The 17,383-nt window shown below is 34.7% G+C and overlaps 2 protein-coding genes across 2 annotated transcripts in view; one reads left to right on the top strand and one right to left on the bottom strand.

The window, feature by feature from the left end:
- Positions 1–2,584, top strand: part of Glys (glycogen [starch] synthase) — an 87,257-nt gene extending 84,673 nt beyond the window's left edge. Inside the window, exon 15 of the mRNA XM_090383956.1 lies at positions 2,207–2,584. Within this exon, the coding sequence (XP_090240082.1) occupies positions 2,207–2,383 (177 nt within the window). The 3' untranslated portion in view covers positions 2,384–2,584. The remainder of the gene's footprint in view (positions 1–2,206) is intronic.
- A 5,362-nt stretch (positions 2,585–7,946) lies between these two features.
- Positions 7,947–17,383, bottom strand: part of Gnptab (N-acetylglucosamine-1-phosphate transferase subunits alpha and beta) — an 86,911-nt gene continuing 77,474 nt past the window's right edge. Inside the window, exons 20-23 of the mRNA XM_090383865.1 lie at positions 15,617–15,801; positions 13,773–13,827; positions 10,146–10,349; positions 7,947–8,080 (exon numbers count right to left, since the gene is read on the bottom strand). Of these exons, the coding sequence (XP_090239991.1) occupies positions 8,003–8,080; positions 10,146–10,349; positions 13,773–13,827; positions 15,617–15,801 (522 nt within the window). The 3' untranslated portion in view covers positions 7,947–8,002. The remainder of the gene's footprint in view (positions 8,081–10,145; positions 10,350–13,772; positions 13,828–15,616; positions 15,802–17,383) is intronic.

Consider the following 17,383-nt stretch of genomic DNA (forward strand, 5'->3'; position numbering starts at 1 on the left):
TAAAATAAGACAAAGATGAATTATGAGGGTGGACTGAAAAGTAATACCTCTTATTGCACAACTTTTGAAGGAATAGAGATAAATCAGAAATGACAAAACAGACACCCTACCTAACTCATTACATTTTGATTGGTGCTTAAGTTTTTGTATGTCATTTAAGTAACATTATTTTGGCTAAGAGGCTAACCATCTCTTTATGGTTGCTTTTAACTTTTGTTGGAGTCATATCCGTGATCTCTATTGAAATTCTTGCCAATATTGCACAGCTGCAGTGAAGTTGTTTTGCCAGGCTAGTTTTTTTTTTTAGATTGTTTAATGTTTCAGTATCCAGACTGAATGAATTGTGTTCATTTTATTTTTTTACCCAAAAATTTGGCACCTCCGTAGCCAGGTGGGAAGGAGCAGTGGTGCGTAGCACACGCTTCTTGATTAGACCGGGGTTCGAGCCCGTCGCCACCAAATACGGAGGATGCGGAAAAGTCAGGGAATGACCACCGCATATCCCGGAGCAATATGGCCTTAGTTGCTAATGCTCCTAAAAACCAAATAACAACACCCAAAAATTTAAAGATTTTCAGTAGTCAGAAACTCAATAAGTGTTGTTTGAATTGATTGTTCAAAGATGCACTATTTAAAAATGTTGTAACTTGAACAGCCATACAGAAGGGCAACTGTGCGCATGTCAACTAGGAGAGAATTTGGATGGAATTTGCTGCATCACCTGATGCCATGGATATGAATTAAGTGGCACTATTTTTTACTCCAGCCTAATAAAACTATTGAATCAGTAGAAATGTGTTGACTGAAAGAAAATATTAAAAAATATAAAATTTAAAGGCAAGCCTACTTCATATAATAACTGTCTTCATTATTACTTTATAGGCAGTGTCAGAACTACAATTTCATAGTATATTTAACAGGAAATTATTACTTTTCAGTCTCTTGGAGAAGGGAAGGAGAGAGAAAGATTTTTCTGAAGAATAAATAATAATAGTTTTGGAATTTAATTTGCATTGAATTTGGTAATGGCTGTTCTTTGTATTGTTCAGTATTGTGGTGGAACATTCTGAGAAAAAGCACAGTTAAGCATCCAAATGGAATCTTTTGCTGATTGTGTGTGGGCACGTGCTGTTGCCTACAAAAACCATCTTCCTTCCATTTACCTGAATGTTATTTTAAGAGCACAAGAATATATCTATTACTTATATTAGAGAGAAGGTAGAATGTATCATTGCATAGACCACCAACAGTGAGTTAGCTCCGCATTTCAATAGACATCATCAATTACAGGGGAGAAAGTTTCTAGAAACTTTAAAGTGTATGACCCTTGGGCTGCCTAGTTGGACAGCCCTGCTCTTTGTCATCCTTTGCTTTTCTCCACCCTCATAAATCATGGGTTTTATGAGGAGGAACTAAAAAAGCCTTCCCAGTTTACATTATTGTGAATGAAGCACAAATTAATATTATGGATATCAGCTGTGACTAGTGGCTTTTGCTGGAATGTAATAATCTCAAGTAGCAATGTATGTGAGGTACTGGTAGCATAAATATCCTAGTGATGGGGATAACTGAATGATTTTTAATTGAGAGATTTCAGTAACTGAAATAATCAAATGATTAGTAGGTACTAAATACTAATAATTCAGTTATAATTTGAATGAATATAATTCAGTTATGTCATTCGAGTGACATAATTCAAATGATTTGTCATAATCAAATGAATCATTTAAGTGATACGAGTATAATCAAATGATTTGCTGTAATCAGTTATGATCTCTTGATTATGTCCATCACTAAGATATAATCAAGACATAACTAAAACTTAACAAATATTAAATTATTCTTATTGTGGTTTCTTGCCAGGCCGGAGTTTTATTTTTTGTAGCCATTACTAAACCATATGCTGTTTTCTTTAACATAGCTACTATTAAGTGGTAACTTATGGTATGATTGCAATTCTTATTATGGTGGTATGCCAGAAGGATATATATTATATGACATTTTATACTGCTTTATTTATGCCATGGTATGTTGCTAATATCAGATATCTTTATATTGACATTCCTTAAATCAAAAGTTAATTACATCATTAGTGATAAGGTTGTTTTTTTTTTTTTTTCTTCGAGTGATTTAAATTACAGCATGTAATTAAAGGTTCCCTTAATTATTGTAATTATTAAAAACAATTTATTTTTACTTATTTCAGACTGGCAAAGGCTTCAATTTGAAATATCCCAGACCAATGTCAGAACCACCTTCACCATTAAGTTCTAGGGCTTCAACACCTGCACCTTCTGAGCATGGAAGTGAGGAAGATGAACCATCATCTGAAGAAGAAGAAGGAAGAGAAGATGAAATATTGTCTGGTTCGGGAAGCAGATAGCCAATTGTCCTTGAAAATAGAGATATATAGTATTCTGTATTATTAACAAATGCTTCTGAGCCTGAAAATTTGTATTCACTGTTGTTAATTATGTTTCATAATTGTAATTTTATCCTGTTCATTCAATTATTTTCCACCACTTTGATGGATGCTAATTTACTTTATGAATGATGGCAGAATTTCATGGTTCCATTATCAAGAAATGATTTTTAGATTTCTTAAATTTTTTTTTCTTTAATAAGGTTTATCATGCTTATTTAGTTTAAACACTAATATAATCCTATCTTCAAGTCAAAGTCTGTTGAATCAAAGTCCAAAGCTTTACTATTTTGTGAATTATTATTATTATTTTTTTAGATGAAATATTTGCCATAAGTTTTTTCTTTTGGTGATACTCATTTTAGGGATTTAGCATCTTATATGTGTGTATGTATAAGAAATGTGCCATAATTGTCTAAAAAGTTCCATGTAAGAGGGAGAAAAGAAAAAAAATCTGTATAAAAGATTATTCTTCTAGTATTATAGTGTGTATATATATATATATACATATTGCCTTTAAATATTACAGAAAATCATGTTGAGGACTTTGTCTATAGTTCATTAATCCTCAGGAAGCACAAGTCCATTCATGTCATTATTCATTTTCACAAAAGCACAATTTTTCATTGTTAATTTCATGTGGCCAAAACTTAAAAAATCCCAATTTGTACTTTCTTCAACTGAAAGAACATATAACTTAATATCTTTTAGTTTATAAATATACTGAAAACTCACCTTATTCTCTATTTGCCAGAAGTTGGGAATTTTATTTTAAAATAATTGTTGAATATAATAAACTGAAAATTAACAAGGCAGCTCGAATAGGCAGAAGCAAATTAGATATTCTTGTTTGAAATCCACATTGGTTTATATTTTGAGCATTAAAGATCCATGTCTTCAAGAGTGACTTAATTACATTAGTAATACTACATCCATAATTATAATAATTACATTTTGAGGGTTAGTGAGTAGTTCTGTTTCTTTCTAATGCTTGTAATGTAAGAGGCCCTGTGATCTGAAAATGTATTGCGAATCTCTACAAAACATTTGTTTTGATATTAAAGTTAAGGAATTTTGTCTAGCCATAACATTAGTATTATCATTAACCAGTTTGAGGTTGTTCAATCCTAAATGTTTTAAAATTTGCAATTCTTCTCTGCACAGTGTGCAGGGCAGCCCAAACCAAACGTCTTGTCAGTTCATACAAGGTATGGCTATTAAATAATGAGACTATTGCAATAAAATAAATATAATGAAATATTTTGTACCTTACAAGTTGTCCCCTTAAAAATAATTGCCTTGGGCTTGCACATACTGTTCCATACTTTTAAGCACAGAAATATTTTTGGAAGTCATCTTCTGTAAGCCCCTTTAACACTTCTGTCAATGTCTTCAGTGGGCTGAACATGGGTTCCCTTAAGTACACTTTTCAGTTTAGAGAAGAGAAAAAGTCATAAGGGGCTAAGTGTGGCAATTAGAGTGCATGTTCACATGAACGGATTTGTTTTTTTGGCCAGAAATTGGTGAACAAAGAGCAAGTTGTGTGCTGAAGCAGTGTTTCCCAAATTGGGGTCCATGAAAAGTTCAGAAGGGGTATCAAGTAATATGTGTTTATATGTATGTAGGGGTCTGCATATCTCAGTAGTTTGGGAGCTGCTGTGCTAGAGTATTGTCTTGATGGAGGTAGCCAACCATCCTTCCACAATTCAGGTCTCTTCCTTCTAATTTTTCATGCAGCCTTGTCAGAACTTCAGTGTAGTATGTTTGATTGATAATCTGATTTGGTGGGATGTGTTCAGCCATAATTCCTTTAATATCAAAGAAAACAAGAGGCATGGTTTTCATTTCTGATTTTGACATTGTTTTTTTTTTGTTCTGAGGGATTAGCTTTTAGTTTGAGGATTGTACTGGAACTGTCAACTTCACTGCAAGTAATTACAGTACTCAGTCTGGATCTTCAAGTTTTTCAGAACAACTTCACAAACTTGGAGTTTTCTCATTCTTTGATCTTCATTCAAAATTTTTGGCACCAACTTGGTACATACTTTTCTCATGCCAAAATTTTCAATTAAAATTTGTCTAACTGTTTCTAATGTTTAAACAACAATCTCTTCTAATCAGTGTCTTTAGCCAGTCCACATTTTTGTGGATACTAGACTGCCTGGTTATTCATCTTCCACATTCTCTTTCTTCCTTCTAAAAATCTTTTATGCCATTCAAACATGCTAATAAACTTGATGTAAAATTCAACTTTTAGTTGGTGTTTTCTTTAGTTTTGTTAAAAATTTGAGGTTGATTTGTTGTTCGATTCTTTTGCCTGTCATTTTTCCACCAGCCTACAGAAATACAAGGTAATGAAACCTGTCTCACTGCAAAGTGAATGAGCGTGTTGGAACATGACTTGGCAGACAATTAGGGAAAGGTTCAAGGTCAACTTTTGTGCCTTAATTTTACAGGTGGCACTTGGTGTTTAGTGGCTATGTGTTCAGTCTTGTTATGTAATAACTACATTGTACTGTGTAGAAGATAGCAGATCATGATTATACACTTTAGTAATATATTTTCAAATATATTTTCTAATTTTGAATGTGCATGAACATTCAAAAAGTAAGAAATACAATGGAATATTCAAATCAATTGTGAAGCTTATTTCAGAAATAAATTTCCACCAAAAGAACACTGAGAAGCCATCCAGCAGTGGACGAAGATATGAATTAGTAAGAGAACTGCTCCTAAGGTTATTTAAAATCTCAACTCAGCACTTTTTTCCTTCTCGGGATGACAAAAACAACTTTAAGAGTGGAAGGAAGTATTAAAATCTGACACAAACATGATGCAAAGAGTTGAAGCAACTGGCAAAAAGCTTTCAGTTTTTGATACTAGCTCCCAAGTATCATGGAAAGGTCATTTTCGTGGATAAATGTGCTACTTAGAAGAATTTTTTAAAAAAATCCAGAAAAGTTTATTTATAGACTGTCTGGCTATTAAAGTATAGGCTCATTAATCTGTCAGTGGTAGGATCTTCAGGATTGCAACAAATTACGGGTAGAGTATATATTTAAATCAATGGAACAGTGGTCAGGACTTTAATAGAAGTGGTGAGATATTTGGCTCCTATTTGAGTATCAACTGACGGTGTCCACTCCCAGTGATTCTGTTTCTTGGAACTCAATTTTATGCATGCTTTTATTGTAATGTAATAATCAAAGAAAATGTGATATGGATAATGATGATAGAACAGCGTATGCATAACTATTCACGTGTATAGATATATGCTAGAACAACAGAAAATATCAAAACAAAAAACAGCCAGAACAAGAAAAACAGTAGTGAAACAAGTTACTGATTCATAATCAGTATAGAGGGCAGATACATGACACGCTTGTTATGTGAAATCAATAAAAAATAAAACAACTGAATAGGCCTTTGAAGCCAGGTTGATCAATATGCACTCATTTTTAAACTAGAACAGGCTGTACAGTATCACTAACCAATTGTTTGAGAGTTTAGTGATTAAAACAACCAAACAAACTGTGAATTGGAATGCATACAGCAGAATGCATCTATTTCTGGAAAATATGGCAGAATGTGGGCATACACATTGTCTGTGCAAACTGCATTAGGCAACATTTTTCAAGAGAAAAAGTGCATTTTATGGTCTGAGAAATATGGTATTACTTTCTCTAAAATATGTTACACAACTGACTGATAGCTTGCTGTGCCATGTTTACAGATACACTGTCCTCCAAGTATTGGAACACCAAATAAGAAACATTTGATTATAAAAATAATTTTTAATATTGAATACAACCTTAATAGATCATATTAACATAAGTTTGGGGAACAATTTCTATAAGTTTTTGGTAAGTGAATACCAGATTTTTGCCTGCTTCTGCAGCAAGACTGGCTGCTTCACTGCTTAAACTAGGATGTCTTGTTCTGTCTCAACTATTGTTCCAGTATATCCCAAAGATTCAGCTGGAAATGGTAGGCTCACCATGTTATTCCTCTGAAACCAGTACTTACTGATTATGCATAACAGTTGTGACATAGAGCATTGTCATGTTGATAAAAATGCCCCCCCTCAACCTTATTTGTATCAGCAGATAAGGCAAAATCGTTCAGACTATCACAGTACATAACTGTATTCATGGTTCAGATGTTAACCAGTGGACTAAACCATATAAAACAGATTTGGCATTGTTACATCAAACTTCATCTGTTGGTGCAATGTAATCTGGGTGAAACTACGTTTGGTCATATGCCACACCCAAATACATCCATCTGATACCTGGATGACTGTGTGGCTGGCATGCTTTATCACTCCACATTGTTTTGTCACTACTCCAGCATCCAATTTGGTTCAAACACCTAGAATATGCCTTGCCTTCTCTCCTCTGGAAAAAAAAAAACCACTTAAATCACATGAAATATACCCTTCTGGTAGAGTTCATATTAAATCAAAATTGGTAGGCTTTACCTTCTGTAGACCAGCTGCTGAGTACTCAGGGCTAAGGCTTGGGCTTATGTTCAACTTACAGACATACCACTATCTACAGTTCTACCTAAGTTGCTAATACCTTAAATTGTATAGCATCATCAGAATAGGCAAATATAAAAAAATGTGCGACATCACCAGGACAGCATTTTGAAGTTTTACTGGCTTCTCACCAGCTCCAGGTAGTGTCAATTAGTGAACATATGCTGAACTGTGAATAATGTATTTTGTCTATATGAACAGCCAAACAGTGAGAGCAGAAAATCCTTCCATGATCAAAATCAAACAAAGTAATGCATGTTAATTTAGATTTGATTTATTTCTACTACTGCACTGAAACATCCCTCCATCCTTACAGTACTGCACTCCATAGGGCAAATGAAGCCCAACCCAGGGGATAAAGGTTAAGCATAAGAATTATGAATTTTAAATGGAGGTTCTACTTCCGTATACTGCTTTGCTGTTCACTTCGACAAAATATATTATTCATAGTTCAGCATACATTCACTAATAGAGAATAACTGCCAGTCGCATGGGAAGCCAGTAAACTTTGAAACAACTAGTCTTGATTGCATCTCAGATTTTTTAAATGTAAAGCAGATTTACCTATTCTGGTGACGTTATACAATTTAAAAAGGTATTAGCAACTTAGGCAAAACCATGGAAAGTTGAACATAAGCCCAAGCCTTATTGCCAAGTACTTGGCAGTCAGTGTAGAAGTCTCTCCCAGTGTTTGAACTCAAGTAGAGCATACTAATTTTGATTTGATTTCAGCTACTACATTAAAATTCCACTGAAAAATCCTATAGGGTCCACATCACTTGGAAATTTAAGTTGTGGCTTCTGGTATCAAAAAGCTTTATTATGCAACTAGTTGCCCACTGAAGATCTAAACATATTATTTCCCTAATGAAAATAATATTTAAAAAAATGAGTCTTATTTTTCTACAAAACTATATATATATTTTTTTTTTAGTTTACAAAATGAGAATGGAACAGGTGTAATTTACAAAAAAGCTTGTATTCACAAGGTAGTGAATTACCACAAAAGTGCATGCTTTCATAAGCACTCTTAATAAATTCTACACATCTAAAGTGCAGTGCCTCAGAGAACTTCTACGGAGACGACGAGATTCCAGATTTCTGCTGCTAGGCCGCACCTATGAAGGGAGAAAGAGGATGGGAAAAAATGCATTTAAATCTTTTAAAAGAATGTAAAAAAATACATTTTTAAAAGATTAAAGTATAAACTTCCAATGTATGGTACATAATGGTATCTAATCATTAAAATTGGTTTTAGGAGAATCAGTGACTTACACCATACAGCTCTGTTGTGTATGTTTCTGTACAAGTGTTTGCAGGGGAGCCCTACTCCTGCTAACAGCCCTAACTGAAGAGGCCTTTAGAAATTCCTCCGGTCATGAATGGGATTTGTACTTAGTGGCAAAACTACTATACTGTCACGGAGGACTGATTAATAAGGTTACCTGCATTAAGTTATCTTGGAAGAATACTGGTCATTATAATAGGGTTTTTTTTTTGTATTTGCATAGCTAGCTAAATTATACAGTGACAATATCAATGCTTTGTCAAACAGTGGGTTTATACTTTTAACAGCAGAGGTTTCTTCCTGGGTTGGCTCATTCTATTACCAAATCAACCATGTGGAATTCAAGAGTTCCATGAATATTTACAGTTGCACAGAAGGTATTCTGACTATTACTAGTTAGCCTGCTAATTGTGGGATGGAGAAAAGTTTTTAACACAGAGCTATGAAAAATGATTTAAAATAATTATGAACGAACAAGATTTTAATTGGCAGCAGTGTGAGTATGCTGAAAGCTTGTGTGATTTGCTAGTTTTACTTCCACACACCACTTTTCTGTTTACTCAGATTCAATACACTGTTCACAGACTGGCAAATGCTTACTAATTGAGGCTATCCTTTGATGAGTACAGCAGTCTTGTCTCAATACATCTGTTACAATGAATGCCATTTCTTTAAGATGATATTGACAATTTAGGTCAGCCTGTGGATAACAGCAACATTTCTGAAGTGCATGTAAGCTAACAGTAATGATGACTGATTTTCAGCAGTATCACTGGTGGAATCAAAGTGTCCTCAAAAAATGCACAATTTTCAAATCATTTCAGTGTTTAAAGAAATATAAACCACTAACTCTTAGTATTGTGTGGTACATTGAGGGTTTAGTGTCAAACAACATTAACTACAAAAATCATTTTCTAGTTGATGTTTTTGTAATTAACCAAAAAAAAAAAAAAAAGTCATTTGACATTTTCATGGTTAACGTAAATGTACTTGCAGCCTAAGCTAAAGTACTAGAGATACGGTTCTATGACGTGATATGCATATGATTTGTATAAAGTAAAACTAAAGTTATCGCAAAAAGAAAATGCAACTTTGTAGTTAACGTTTGACACTAAACCCTCAATTTATTATACATAAGTGAATATATGATAAGTAATTTATTTTATAACTGAGGGCATAGGTCAACAGCCATAAAAGGTTAACAATCACCTGTACGAACAGACTTCGAAGTAGCTGTCCTCCAGTTAAACTATCATGTCTTCCTGCAGTACTTTCAAGGTTCTGTTGAGAGTAGCACTATTGTGAAGCAATAGATTGCCATGAGAAAAATTTTCCCCCTTGGTCTTTCTTGAATTGCAACTTTCAATTTTGGTTTCACTGTTAGCTCTTCTGTTGGCTATGCACATTGGGAAAGTGGGATAATTTGAAATATACTGGGGGAAAAAAATAATAAAAAAATTGTATGCAGATAATTTGTATATTATTTAATTTTAAAAATTCTTACACACTCTTCAAATATGCATAGCCAATAGAAAAAGATAAGTTTCTTGTTTATACGCTGAAACAAACAAGGTCAGAGGAGTTTACAATAAATCATGAATACAATTGTTAATCATATTTAGCAGTCATGGGTTTGAACCATGGTCCACTCAAACAGTGTGTGCTACTGCACTCTTTCTCTTAACCACTCAGCCTCCAACAGGCCCCAAAAACATGACAGTACAAAAAACGCTTTTTTATAGCACACCAAACAAGAGTGGGTTTTTGCTCTAATCAAAAATAAACTCTTAAATTAAGAGTAATTTTTGTTCCCACTATTGTTCATTTATATGCAGTATACTAAAATCACTACTCCTTTATGACAAGCTAGTGTATTTAATATTCGAAATACAAACCTCAGCCTTACAAAAGGAAGTCACAGAAAAGACAAGTAATGCTCCAAGACAGAAATATGTAGCTAGCCTTATGATGTCTCTTAATTTCTGCCACTCCTTCAATTCTTTAACATATAAAAATCGATTCCTGTACTCTGGTGGAAGCTCGAAGTAAGACCTTATTGGAAACAAACTTTCATAAAAATCCTGAAGGACTGCCTGAATCTGAAAAAAATAAAATTGCTGGATTACATAAAGCATGTAAAGGTTGTTTTTTTTTTTTTTTTTTTCCCTCAATAGGAGCTCAGCTAAGTAATTGAGTTTAAAATCAATAATTGCATAATACAAAAGTAAAAATGTTTTGTTCAGAGTATTTCATAATACCTTGCACACTCAGAAATATGGTGCAGCAGATATAATTTGTTACTTCTTGTATATGAAAAATGACAAATTGTGATTTTGGTTTTAAGGTTTAACTCTTGCTCCCCACTTCAATAATCAGAAAATTCAACTTTATATATGTGGGCACAGGCATTATAAAAAAAAGAAAACTCACTGTGGATTTTTCTTTCTCAGTTTGCTGAACTTTGTTTTTTAAGCAAACTTTCACAGAAAGTTTGCTTATAAAGATAATCCTGCACTGATTCAAGCAATCTAGTGAAAAACAAAACAGTTCCAGCTACATAGTTGGGTAATCCGCCTTTAATTTCTTAAAGGACTACAACTATTCTCGTATGTTTCTGAACCACATCTTCAGTGACAAAACTGCAGTCCTGTTCCACACAATCATAAAATGGACTACTTTAGTAACAGCATCATGTTAATAGATGTGATATAAAGCAGGTGGGGTAGACCATAGAGGTGCTGTAAGAGTACAATTCAGTGGGAGAATGAGCAAATCTTAAAATAAAAAGATTAAATGACTGAACATGCTACAATGGTTAATGTATACTACCTTGAAAACAGCCCCCCACTGGGGTTTTCCCATATCACTGTACCTCTGGTGCAGAGATTCATCCGATAATAACCAGCCAACATGGCAATCTTGTGGGTGAATGTAGCTTGATGAAAGAGGCTGATAAGACTTGTGCAGAGTAACTAAAAGATTACAGTCACTCAAATGGCAATCTAGTATAATAGTGTTAGGCAATTCAGAAAGCAGAACACATTGTACTTTGTCACAGTGGGGATACTGCAGCCAATGACCAAACCAAATTCCACTCCTGTCAGCAAAACAAAAAGGTGCAGTTACAATGAGCTCAGAAACATCAATGCTGGAAGAATTGCTTGGTCTGATAAATCTTGTTTCCTGTTGCTTTATACTGATGGCAAGGAAATAACATTGCAAAAACAGCAAAAGTTGATGGACCCATCCCACCATGTGTCAACAATGCAGGCTGGTGGTGACAGTGTATTTGTGTTGGGAATGTTTTTGTCAAACCGAGCTTCTTAATAGCAGTAGAGTAACATTTGGATGCCACAGGTTTCCAACCAGTTGCATCCCTTTGTGGCTGCAGTTTATCCATCTGTGAATGGGCTCTTCCACATCTCCAAGGCCAGAATTGATTCCAGGAGCATAAGGGCAATTTAAGAGAAAACAGTCACCTCAGCCAACTCTGACAGGTGGCTAACAAAATATCAACTCAATCTGTGCACTGCAAAGAAAAGTTAACAACAAAAAACCTCCCTAAACAAAATAAATTTTCACATCTTCAAAAGTTGGCTAATTTTTGATCAAGTATCATAATAAACTCGGAAAATAAGAAATGCTTATCATTAGCCTGGAATCAGTAAAAAAAACTGTTGCACCCATCCATTCACTTCAGAAGTTTGTCTCGTTCAGTCTTGAATTTATTTAAGCTGTCAACTTCCACAACAAATGATGGAAGTCTATTCCACCCACTGGCTAAAGGAAAATTTCCACATATCTATTCTACAACTGTCTTTCCTCAGTTTGAATTTATGGCCCCTCAGGGATGTAATCTGAGAAAGAGGAAGAATCCCATCAACATTGACCTTGCTCAAGCCATTCAAGGCCTTATACACCTGTCTCCAGATGCTGCAATTTGCAGACTTTTAAGCCTTTCTTTGTAAGTACACCCTCTTTGTACCCCTCACTAGTCTTGTTGCCCTTCTCTGTACTTGTTCTAGCAACTCTACATCCTTCCTAAAATGAGGCCTCCAGACCTGTACACAGTACTCAAGGTGTCGCCTGACCATTGCCTTATACAAGGGGTAATCACCTCTTTATATAACTTTAATTCCTAACTATAATTCCTATATATCATTGACAAGACCACATGAACTACTCTTGCAGTCTGTCTGCACTGCTCAGAAAACTTCATATCTGACTGCACAGTTAACCCCCTTTCTTTTTTATTCTCCACTACCCCGAGTGTAGTACTGTACAGTTGGTACGTTACAAAGCATTGCATATGGGATTACTGCTACCCATATGCAGTACTTTGCATTTGTAAATGTTAAACTTCAGTTGCCATCTGCTCAACTTTTCTAGACCCTGTTGCAGTAGTGTACAGTCTTTACTGTTATTAACAACCCTACCAACCTTCGTATCATCTACAAACTTGGACATTAAGCCTGATATACCTTCATCAATATCATTGATAAATACAGAAAACAATTGGCCCAACACAGACCCCTGGGGGACTCCAGTCTTGTTGAGATGATCCTGCAGTGCTTCTTTAACCAGTGAGTCCATTAATTTTTCTGGAACAGAAGTTTAACAGGTCTGTAATTACTCATGTCACTTTTCGATCCTCCTTTGTGAATTGGGGATACATTCGCAAATCTCCAGTCCATGTGGACTTCTCTTAAGTTCAAAGATGCCCTCATAATCATGGCTAAGGGCGGGCCTGCTTACTTCCTTTGCTGCCTCCTTGTGTTTAACTTCAACAATTTCTCCTCCACTTTGCTCTCAGTTATTACAAAATTATTTGGCTAAGATAAAGAAAGCCCACACGAGAAGCATGCAAAAGTTCGATGAAATTTACCGGTAAAAGTGCTTTGCCGTAACGGCATTTGTATTGTTGGTGGGTGTTATCGGTCTGGAGTAGAAGTTGAATCCCACGGGAGCTTGAAACCCTCCCGAAGTGGAGTGGGGTAACCTGACCTTTTTTCTTTAGAACCACCAATTGAATCACGAACAGAGTCATATTGGAAGTTCTGGCATCGTAAAAAATTTTCGTAACATAGTTTTACTGGTAAACTTTTTTGAAGTTTGCTGTGCTTCTCGTGTGGGCTTCCTTTACCTTTGCATTTTTTTCCTTAATAAACAATTTATCCACTAGTTCACCAGTGATTCTAAAGAAAAAAGGTCAGGTTACCCTCTCTACTTCGGGGTTTCAACCTCCTATAGGATTCAATTTCTACTCCTGACTGATAACACCCACTGTATGTTTACTGAGCGAACAACAATACAAATGCTGTTACAGCAAAGTACTTTTACCGATAAATTTATCGAACTTTTGCGTGCTTCTCGTGTGGCCTTTCTTTACCTTTGTCAATTATTTTATAACTACCGAATCAAATTTCGTTAAATATGTTTTATTTAAATTTAATGACAATAGTTTATAACAAAACAGTTTAATATACATGAAATATATAAAAATTAAGGGAAAATTTTGTTACCAGTTCTGCCTCCTTTGTTCCATGACTGATGTTATCATTTAAACAAATGAACTTCCTATTCCAAAAGAAATATGTTGTACTTCATGTACCATAGGATATTTTTAAAATTTATATAATGAAACTTTTCTGCAATTAAATATTGATCCTATAATTCATAACAATTGAATGTAACTATATTGAATGATAAAAAGAAATGAAATTTTTTTTTTTACAATTAAGATTTGCACTGCTTGGTCAAACATTACAATGTAACTGATTATGCCATTTTTTGGGTTTACTACATATTGCTAGCAGTAAGCTATAATACAATGCCATTATAGCTACAACATTGTGTTATAGAAGAATCAAAATAAAAATCAAATCATGAAATACTGGCGGGAAAAAAATTCACATCCTCAGTGGGATTTTAGAAACAGTCTTTGGTACCACGGCCCATTCCCTCACGGTACAGGACAACAGTAACATGAAAAACAAGTCTAGACTGATTTTTTGTAAGCAGAATTCCAGAGAGGTTGCAGAGGCAACCAGCAGTTTAGCACCTCTGAGATGAGTAAAGGCTAATGGATGCAAGAAAGACTTTTCTACATAAAAAAAAAAAAAAACTACATGCACTCATTATCACATTCTTCTCACTTTCAGAAGGTACCAACTCAGCTGCCCCTTAAATTTTGTGAAACTGTCAATCTCAACCACCCAGCAGTTTATTCCACTGATCATCAACATACTGATGACAGAAACTTCTTCAGGTCCAGTCTATTTTTTCCCCCAAAATTCCACCATCATTCATTTTGCCCAACCTGGTGCCTTATTCACTTCAGATTCCCCTCCCCCAACTCCAAGCCCCACCATATACCCCCACATTTTTATAGTCTTCCCTCATATGGATATCCTTTTGCTATTCTCACTAGAGAAGTCGTCCATCATTTGGATTCTATCAGAAAGCTCAAAGTGTCCTAACTATAGCCCTCAGACCATAACAATATTTTAAATGTGGTCTCACAATTAACTCATATAATGGGACTATGATCTCCTTTGCCACAAATCAAAAAGGTATGGTAAATCAATCAGGCTGTATAAATCAAATTGTGCCTGATTATATCATAACACTGTCTCTCTTCCCTCCCCTCCTCATTTATACCCTTCAACTCTACCCTATATAAAGTATGCTATTCTTTGGTTATTTCCCCACATTCCTTTAACCAAATCTGACTGTTCAAATCATTTTGAAGGAACCCACACCTCACTTGCATGGATCATCTGCAAATTTCAACTTCACACTGATGATTTAATTAACTTAAAGCTGACTGATAAAAGTGTCATGAGATAGGACAAAATGTTCTTGTGTCTGAAATCCTGCCCAGATACAAGACGAGGGACTTTGCAATAAAAGCCTCGTGGATTAGCTCTAGGCTTGAGAGACTCTGCAGGACTTTATGAGATAAAATTTTTCTCAGCATGGCCAGCAGCAGTTGGTAGGCAGAATTTATTTTGTAAGGACATTATTAGAAGAGACAGTATTAAACAGAGGAGGCGCAAGGATTTTTGCTAATGCCATTGAAAACAATTAAGAGGTTCAGGGAGTTGGCACACTACTACCCAGTATCAATAGCATGGGACTATTACATTTGCATCTTCTCTACCCCATACTGGTTATCCTAAACACTGAGGAAGAAACTGTAATAGGAGTAAAATCTAATAATCCCCAACCCAGCAATCTAGAACCATGGAAAAAAACACTGCTAAGTAACCATAAGGGATGTATTAAGGTTATCAAAATCAATAAAGTACAAAACTAATTTGTCTATTTAATGCACCAGAAACCACAAATAAATAAGTTATGTTACCTTGGTTTTTTCCGAATGTCATCTATCTGTCCAAGAACTTGAGACAAATTAGTATGAATCATCTTGAAAGCAACTTCATCTTCTCCCATCACTTCAAATTTGCTTACTTTCCTGGTCCCAAACTGCTTTTTTAGCATATCAGTAACAGGGTCACAAGCCAAAATAAGTTCTTTAGACACAGTTGGCTACATAGAAAGAAAAACAGTTGGCTAAATAAATAACAATAAATAAAGACAGCATGGCTATTAGGAAAATAACAGTTATAAGATGATCAGTAATAATACCACAGAAATAATTATGCTGGCAAAGACTAAGTATGAGAAATTACTAAGAAAGGGAACAAGGAATGTATAAACATCCAGTGGTCAATGTCAATAGTTGTAGTTAAACTTATTCCATAAATTGAGTTTTTTAAGTTCCTTAAAGTTATAAAGTGTATATGAGATGATAAAAGAGTATTCTTCATAGTATTTACATACACAAAATATACTAATCTCAATTAAAAATAACTTTAACAGTGCTTCCTTCCACAGCTTTTATCTTATTCTCATTACTTCTGGTTCAATATTTATTTTAACAGTTAAAAATGTATTTAACAATAGTTAATTTTTTAAAACAGTTGTCATTGCTATTGTTATGTTTATTAATTACAAGGAATTGCACAAGAATTATTTGAATTATTTTAGGTGCACCTTGCAACAATGCTGAAGCACCCCCTATTAACATTCAATTCTTCTATCACTCCATCTGTATGCATGTAAGTGTCTTGTCGGAGGGATTTTTTTAAAAATTGGAATTTCATTTTGAGATGAAGTGAATAATTTGGAGAAGCTTTTCTATCAATTTTTTTTACATTTTTTTTTTGAAAATTAAATGTGTTTTGATATTGCCACTAGCTACCATGCTGTTTCAGATTAAACAGTGAGATAGCTATCGACTAAGTGACAATGTATTGCTTGTAAACTGTATGTCTTTTATGGGAGGTATACCTGTTTTGATGAAAAATCTAATTTTTTCAAATTTTTCATCCATCATTTTTCAGCAGGTTTCTTCCTGAATGGAAGAAAAAACAGTGTGGTTCTCACTCGTGACTGATTATTATGGTCACAGTGAAAAAAAAATCTAAAATTCCTCCCATTAACACGGAATTTGAACCAGGCCACTTCCATATCGTATGGAAAAATACTGATCACAACAAAATGTACAGAAGTATAAACAGAATAGTTAGCAAGAAACATATATAAGGTTTGACAATTAAGTTAGGAGACTGAATTCATTACAGGCATATAAAAGCATTTAGGATCATGATGCAATGTGCCATAACAGCTGAACTATACTGCTCAACAAAATTAACATAACAAAAGGTTTTTCATGAATATTTTATTGTGAACACACCAAAGGCAAATATTTGATATAATAGGCATCCTGGCATGCAAATTCCAAGTATGCAATAGAAATTGATCTACCACCTTACAGAGCTGCACATTATGCAAATTATTCATGCCTATAAAAAACATAGGTTGCAACCACATCACTTCATTCCCATTTTTTGGCTTGCTCAGTGTGATTACCACATCTCCAGTATTCAGGATGGCAAGTCATCATTGTTTAGATGATTCTTTGAGATGGCGGGCTACTGGATGACTTTAAGCCGAGCAGTCACAGGCGGAAGTAGCATGATGGCTTAATGTGTCGTGCAGTGTCATCTCGGCACAATGGAAGCAGTTTGGGGAGAAAGTAATCATTACAAGGAGAGCTGGCCATGGT

Source organism: Mastigoproctus giganteus, chromosome 10 (assembly GCF_048544385.1).
Source record: "Mastigoproctus giganteus isolate SK-2022 chromosome 10, ASM4854438v1, whole genome shotgun sequence".
NCBI lineage: Eukaryota > Metazoa > Arthropoda > Arachnida > Uropygi > Thelyphonidae > Mastigoproctus > Mastigoproctus giganteus.